This window comes from Babylonia areolata, chromosome 6 (assembly GCF_041734735.1).
Source record: "Babylonia areolata isolate BAREFJ2019XMU chromosome 6, ASM4173473v1, whole genome shotgun sequence".
Lineage (NCBI taxonomy): Eukaryota > Metazoa > Mollusca > Gastropoda > Neogastropoda > Buccinidae > Babylonia > Babylonia areolata.
Window position 1 is genome coordinate 6,055,249 of NC_134881.1, and position 6,712 is coordinate 6,061,960.

General features: G+C 47.4%; 1 protein-coding gene across 1 annotated transcript; it reads right to left on the reverse strand.

Annotated features, from left to right (window-relative positions):
* Positions 1–2,142: 2,142 nt before the first annotated feature.
* On the reverse strand, positions 2,143–6,271 carry LOC143283263 (con-Ins Im1-like). The gene is made up of 2 exons (XM_076589445.1): positions 5,725–6,271; positions 2,143–2,419 (listed from the first exon to the last, which is right to left on the reverse strand). Exons 1-2 carry the CDS (start codon positions 5,963–5,965, stop codon positions 2,199–2,201), a joined length of 462 nt encoding a protein of 153 aa, XP_076445560.1. The 5' UTR covers positions 5,966–6,271; the 3' UTR covers positions 2,143–2,198.
* Positions 6,272–6,712: the final 441 nt, after the last annotated feature.

Here is a 6,712-nt window from a genome sequence, read left to right on the forward strand (position 1 = left end):
GTTGGAGGGAGAGGGGGCAGGAGAAGGGGGATGGAGAGGAGGGAGGGAGTGTGGGGGGTGGGGGTGGGGGTGGGGGATTTCCCACTTTCCACGTGGAAATAACCTGTGCTGAAAATCGCACGCATTACCGGTGTGTCAGCCTATTGGTAGTAACCCCCCCCCCACCCCCACACCCACACCCCTCCACCCACACCATCAAAGGCTAACCCAGATTATCCCCGGGGTCTGTTCATGTAGAATAGCCTAAGATGACCCGCGGGGATAAAATCCTACCAGTCCGAGCTGATCCCTCGAGGTTGAAAATTATTTGTATTGTATTGTATTGTATTGTATTGTATTGTAGTTATCTTTTTATCACAACGATTTCTCTGTGTGAAATTCGGGCTGCCCTCCTCACGGAAAGTGCGTCGCTACACTAGAGCGCCACCCTTTTCTTTTCTTTTTCTTTTCTTTTTTTTTCCTGCATGCAGTTTTTTTGTTGTTGTTGTTGTTTTTTTCCTATCGAAGTGGATTTTTCTACAGAATTTTGCCATGAACAAACCTTTTGTTACCGTGGGTTCTTTTACGTGCGTTAAGTGCATGCTGCACAGGGGACCTCGGTTTATCGTCTCATTCGAATGACTAGCGTCCAGACCACCACTCGAGGTCTAGTGGAGGGAGAGAAAATATCGGCGGCTGAGCCGTGATTCGAACCAGCGCGCTCAGATTCTCTCACTTTTCCTTCGCGTTACCTCTAGGCCATCATCACTCCACATTACCCCTCCCCCCACTCCCCTTCCCACCATTCCCCCCCCCCCCCTCACCCCTCTTCCCTTCCCTCGTGATGGATAATGGTATGAGGACCGTTCAAGGCCCAGTCAAACATGACCCCCCCGTGAGTAAATCTGGCCCGGTCAGAACTCAATACAGGCTGTCAAAGTAGGACTCTCCTCCCACGTTTGTTTAGGTTAAGTTAGAACGGAGAGGAGGTTCAGCAAAAGATTAGCAAAAAAAGAAAAAAAAAAGAAAAAAAAGAAGGACGAAAAATAAAGAAGAAAAAAGAAAGTAAAACAAAAGAGCGAGCAGTTTCAATTTCAGTGTCGGACACTTCAATATATCACACCTGCCACATGTGCCAAGCAGAGGCCTGACAGCAGCATGACCCAACGCGCTTGTCAGGCCTTGTGTGCATGTTTATAATTATATTTGTGTACCTATCAGAGTGGATTTCTTTTTACATAATTTTGCCAGAGGACGGCACCCTTGTTGCCATGGGTTCTTTTTTTCAGTGCGCCAAGTGCGTGCTGCACACGGGACCTCGGTTTATCGTCTCATTCGAATGAATGGACGCTCAGTTTGATTTTCCAGTCAAACTTGGGAGAAAGGGCGAGATCGGGATTCGAACCCACACCCTCACGGACTCTCTGTATTGGCAGCTGAGCGTCTTAATCATTCTGCCACCTTCCTGCGAACAAGCCAACAAGCAAAAAATTCTTTCCCAACAGCCTAGTTAAAACTGATTAAACCCCGTAGAAAGGGGGGTAATTTCCAAGTAGGAGTGGGTGGGGTGAAGTCGGGGCGTGGGGGGAGGGGGTAGGAAGGGAAGGGGGGAGGGGGGGGGGGCGAGGGGACAGGGGCGAGGCTTGATCTTCACTTGCTGCAAATGACCCCCAACGGTCACGCGGAATTGATTAACTCCGCAAACTTGAAAGTACACACATCTACCCCGCCCCCCTCTAAATCTCCGACCCCTCCACGCACACACACACACACATCCACCCACCCCCCTCCACTCACACCCCTCCCCCTCCTCCTCCTCCTTTCCCTCCTCTGTTTGCCAATCACAGTAATAAGACAGTAACGTGAACATAACTGACTCGAAACCAGACGGGTTGAGACTGATTCATCGATTATGTATATAATTAGGAGGATGGTGCAACGGAGGTTGAAAACGTGGACAGAGCCATAAATAAAGCGATTGTTGTTGAAGGGATACAAAACAAAAAAAAAAAAAAAAAAAAAAGTAAAAAGAAAAAAAAAGAAAAGAAAGCAAGAACAGAATGAGAAAACCGAGCAAACTGAGAGAGAGAGAGAGAGAGAGAGAGAGACAGAGAGAGAGAGGGGGGGGGGAGAGAGAAACAGAGAGAGCGAGAGAGAGAGAGTGTGTGTGTATATAACAAGGCAACAGCGTACCCTCGTCACCAGACCCTAGACAACCACTAATTGCAGTACTGTAGCAGTTCGCCCAAAGAGCAGCGGTGGTAGCAGCATTCACAGGTGATGCCCTTGGTGCCACGACTCCGCTTCTGCAGCAGGCTGGCCGCGTAGAGGCCCGGGGCACTGAAGGGCGGCCTCTGCTTCTGCAGGTAGGAGAGAGCCTGCCGTTTCGTTAGCAGCAGCGTTCCTTGCTGACTGTCTCCATTCAGCACAGGGTCTGCAACTAAAAGGAGGACAACTGAGAACACTACAACAACAACAACAACATCAACAACAATAATGATAATGATAGTATTAGCGCTGAATCTTGTGCAGAGACAAACTAAGCGCTTTCACACCAGTCATTCACACGCATGCAAAACTCTAAAACTGAAGAAACTGAAGACAAAGAAGAGGTAAGGAAGGGAGGCTATCTTGTGAAGAGGTGGGTTTTAAGGACAGACTTGAAAAAGCTGAGTGCGGAGACCTGACGAAGCGAAAGGGGAAGTTCATTCCAAAAACAAGGTCCAGAGACAGAGAAGGAACGGCGGCCAAACAAAGACGCAAATAACAACAATAACAATAACAACAACAACAAAGACGCAAGCCTATTGTTTTTGCTCATTGACAACTATTTGCCAAGGGACCAGCCGCCGTGGCGAAGTGGTTAGCGTCGCGGACTGACGGCTGGGAGGACGCGGGTTCGATTCCCAGCAGAGGTGGGTCTTTTTGGCCCGCGGCCGGCTCCTACCTAGAGTTGAGTAGTGCCGCTGACTTAAATGGGAAATCTAAGACCACACAGCTGAGTATCATCCACTTCACGGATGCGTCTTTGGGTGTGTTGCTCAAATTTCCTGACCAACACCACAAGTGTCTGCATCTCTCGGGCCTGGTTAACGACGGGCTATCATACAGAAAGGAAGCGTACACAGCTTTGTCACGAAGTCTAAAACCTAAACGGAGCTCTGTAGCAACATTATCATCATCAGCATCCTCAACCTTCATCATCAATAGAAAAAAAAAAATGTCGCAAATTATGTGGCCTTTCATGCCCTGCTCTCGTGGTGACCTCAGTTTCGATACCCCTCCACTTCCGAGCTTGGGGTGCGTCCTGTCAAGGTCTTCAGTGTCGGCAGATTCATGGAGGGCTGTTGTTGTAGGGACGTGGTGGCGGTCTCCACTCCATGGGAGACGCTCACTCAGTCTGGCTAAGCGACTAGGCTATCATTGTTGTTAGTGTGGGGGCTTAGTAGGGGGTGTCCTAAGTACGTTAATTCAGAACAGTCACTACTGAACACCACCGAAGTGACTCAGCAGCAGCGCAGGGTCTCCTCTGGTGCGTGGCCTCCTGGCGCCCTAACATCGATGGTTGTCTGTCGCCGACTGCCGGCACTGTGGCTGCGATATACGAACCCGGTCGTGACTTCTTTCCCGTCTTCATTTTACATTTGGTATCAACGGCACTGTTCTAAACTGGTTCAAATCTTATCTCACTGATCGATTCCAGTCTGTCACTGTTGATCATTTCCAATCTGAACCCGTTAAAATCGAACATGGAGTCCCACAGGGATCTGTTTTAGGCCCAGTGCTCTTCACACTGTATACTGCTCCTCTCGCTGAAATTATCAACCGCCATAATATCAGTCATCATTCTTATGCTGATGACACTCAACTCCAGAAGAGTGATACCCCTGAAAAATTGTTGTCGCTCTTGCAAGAAACATCCAACTGCTTCCTGGACATTCAAAACTGGATGACTCGAAATAAGTTACAATTGAACGCGGACAAAACTGAAGCAATGATCATAGGAACTAAACAAAAACTGTTTTCCATCACAATTGACACAATCAAACTTGGCAGTACATCCATCCCTCTTTCCACGTCAGTCAGGAACCTCGGTGTTGTCCTTGACAATACACTGTCCATGCAAAAATTTATCAGTCAGACATGTCAGTCCTGCTACTGTCAACTGCGACGCATCAGTGCCGTCCGGAAATATCTGTCCACTGACGCAACATCTAGACTTGTCGTTTCTCTCATTCTCTCTCGCCTTGACTACTATAACTCTCTATTGTCTGGTCTGCCTGCTTCATCCATTCAGCCCCTTCAGCGCATACAAAACTCTGCTGCCCGACTCGTCCTCAGAAAGAAAAGATCTGAGCACATCACTCCTCTTTTGCAACATCTCCACTGGCTCCCTGTCTCACACCGAATAAAGTACAAGATCAGCACTCTATGTCATAGATCCATTCACAATCTCTGCCTATCTCTGCGGCTGCCTTCACCTCTACACTTCATCTCGCTCACTACGATCGGCCTCGGATCCACTCTGTTTACGCATACCCAGATTCAAACACTCGACTATTGGCCGCCGTTCTTTCTCTGTTTCTGGACCTTGCGATTGTAATGAACTTCCTTTTTCGCTTCGTCAAGTCTCCACACTCAGCTCTTTCAAGTCTGGCCTTAAAACCCACCTCTTCCCAAAATAGCCTCCCTTGCCTGCCCTTCCTTGTCTTTAGTTTCTACAGTATTAGAGTTATGCATGCGTGTGAATGACTGGTGCTAAAGCGCTTTGATTTGTCTCTGCACAAGATCCAGCGCTATATAAATACCATTATTATTATTATTACTGTGCACGGGATACTCGGATTGAAACGGAGCAGATGATGAGACAGAAGAAAAATAACAGTATTTGCCAAGGGATCTTTCGGTCACGAAGGGTGATATCTAGACAAATAAATCATACCATGCAAGTTACTAAAAGTATCGGTATCAGTATCAGTAGCTCAAGGAGGCGTCACTGCGTTGGGTCAAATCCATATACGCTACACCACATCTGCCAAGCAGATGCCTGACCAGCAGCGTAACCCAACGCGCTTAGTCAGGCCTTGAGAAAAAAAAAAAAAAAAAAATTATATATATAAATAAATAAATAAATCAAAATCAAAATCATTAACAATAAAAATAAATAAAATAAAATAAAATAAATGAAGTAAAAATAACAAAATTTTTTTTAAAAGAAAGTTTATATATAACCTACACTTTTCTGAAAGGAAAATGAGCACACTATTCAATTATGAAAGCTTCACACGAATTCAATGATTCCTGCGATTAGAAATTTCCTGAAATGACGCGGACACACACACACACACACACACACACACACACACACACACAACACACACACAAACACACACACACCCACACACACACACACACATACGTACGTACACACACACACACACACAACACAGACACACACACAAACACACACACACCACAACACACACACACACACACACACACACACACACACACACACACACACACACACACACACACACACACACACACACACACACACACACACACACACACACACAACAGACACACACACAAACACACACACACACACAACACACACACACCACAACACAATACACACACCACAACACAACACACACAACACAACACACAACACACACACTCCTCACCCCCTCCTCACCCCCTCCCCAACCACCCACCCTCCCACCCCCCACCTCCCCCTACCTGAAGTCATGAAGGGGCCGGCCCTCTTCTTGCCTCCAGCGTAGCCACTGCCTATGGTCCGGCACAGCTCCCTTACGACGTTCGACAGGCGGGACCCGCACATCCCATTGGGGTCGGGCCCGCGCAGGCGCGTGGACAGCAGGCACGTGTGTTCGAGACCAGCCTGCCCCTCGTCCACTCGAAGGAGGAGACCCAGCTGCAGCAGAAGCACCCAGGTGCTCCAAGCACTCCGCGCCGCCATGGATACAAGATTCTCCTGGACCTCTCCTAGCTTCCCTCCTTCCTGCCTTACTTATTTTCTTTCTTTCTTCCTTCTCTTCCTGCTCTCTCTCTCTTTTCTCCTTCCTTTCCTTCCTTCCTCTTCTCCTTCTTGACTCGTATTCTTCTTCTTCTTCTTCTTCGGCTTCGTCTTCTTCTTCTTCTGGCTGTGTCAGGGACGTGAGGTTCTTGGGAGGCTCCCAGGAGGTCTTGTCTCTTTGCTTGTGCCCGGATTGTTCAGCACGATGCCTTGTCCGTCTCTCTCTGTGTCTCTGTCTCTCTGTCTGTCTGTCTCTCCTTGCCCTGAATGCAGAGGGAAAATAAAGATGTCGGTGAAGGTGATGACGATGACGAAGACGATAATGATGATGATGATGATCATAATAATAATTATGATAATTATTTTTATCATTATTATCATTATGGCGATGATGATGATGAAAACTGACGCTCACACCCAGACTTGGAGCTCTTGTCGTCAAAAGTCTCTCTCTCTCTCTCTCTCTCTCTCTCTCTCTCTCTCACACACACACACACACACACACACAGAGAGAGAGAGAGAGAGAGAGAGAGAGAGAGAGAGAGAGAGAGCAATAATAACCTCAAAATACTATCAGCCCCAGTGAACTCGTTCTGACAGAAAAAAAACCCTGTAAGGGTGTTTTTAAAATTTGGTCTAAAATTGCTGCCAAAAACTTCATAGCAGGGAGAATTAGTTCAATTTCTTGTC

Bases quoted from the DNA above. Each gene is read 5' to 3' on its own strand.
- LOC143283263 (XM_076589445.1), bottom strand. From the start codon at position 5,965: ATGGCGGCGCGGAGTGCTTGGAGCACCTGGGTGCTTCTGCTGCAGCTG. The intron at 2,420-5,724 runs GTAGGGGGAGGT...TCCTCCTTTTAG, and splicing joins CGGCCCCTTCATGACTTCAG to TTGCAGACCCTGTGCTGAAT.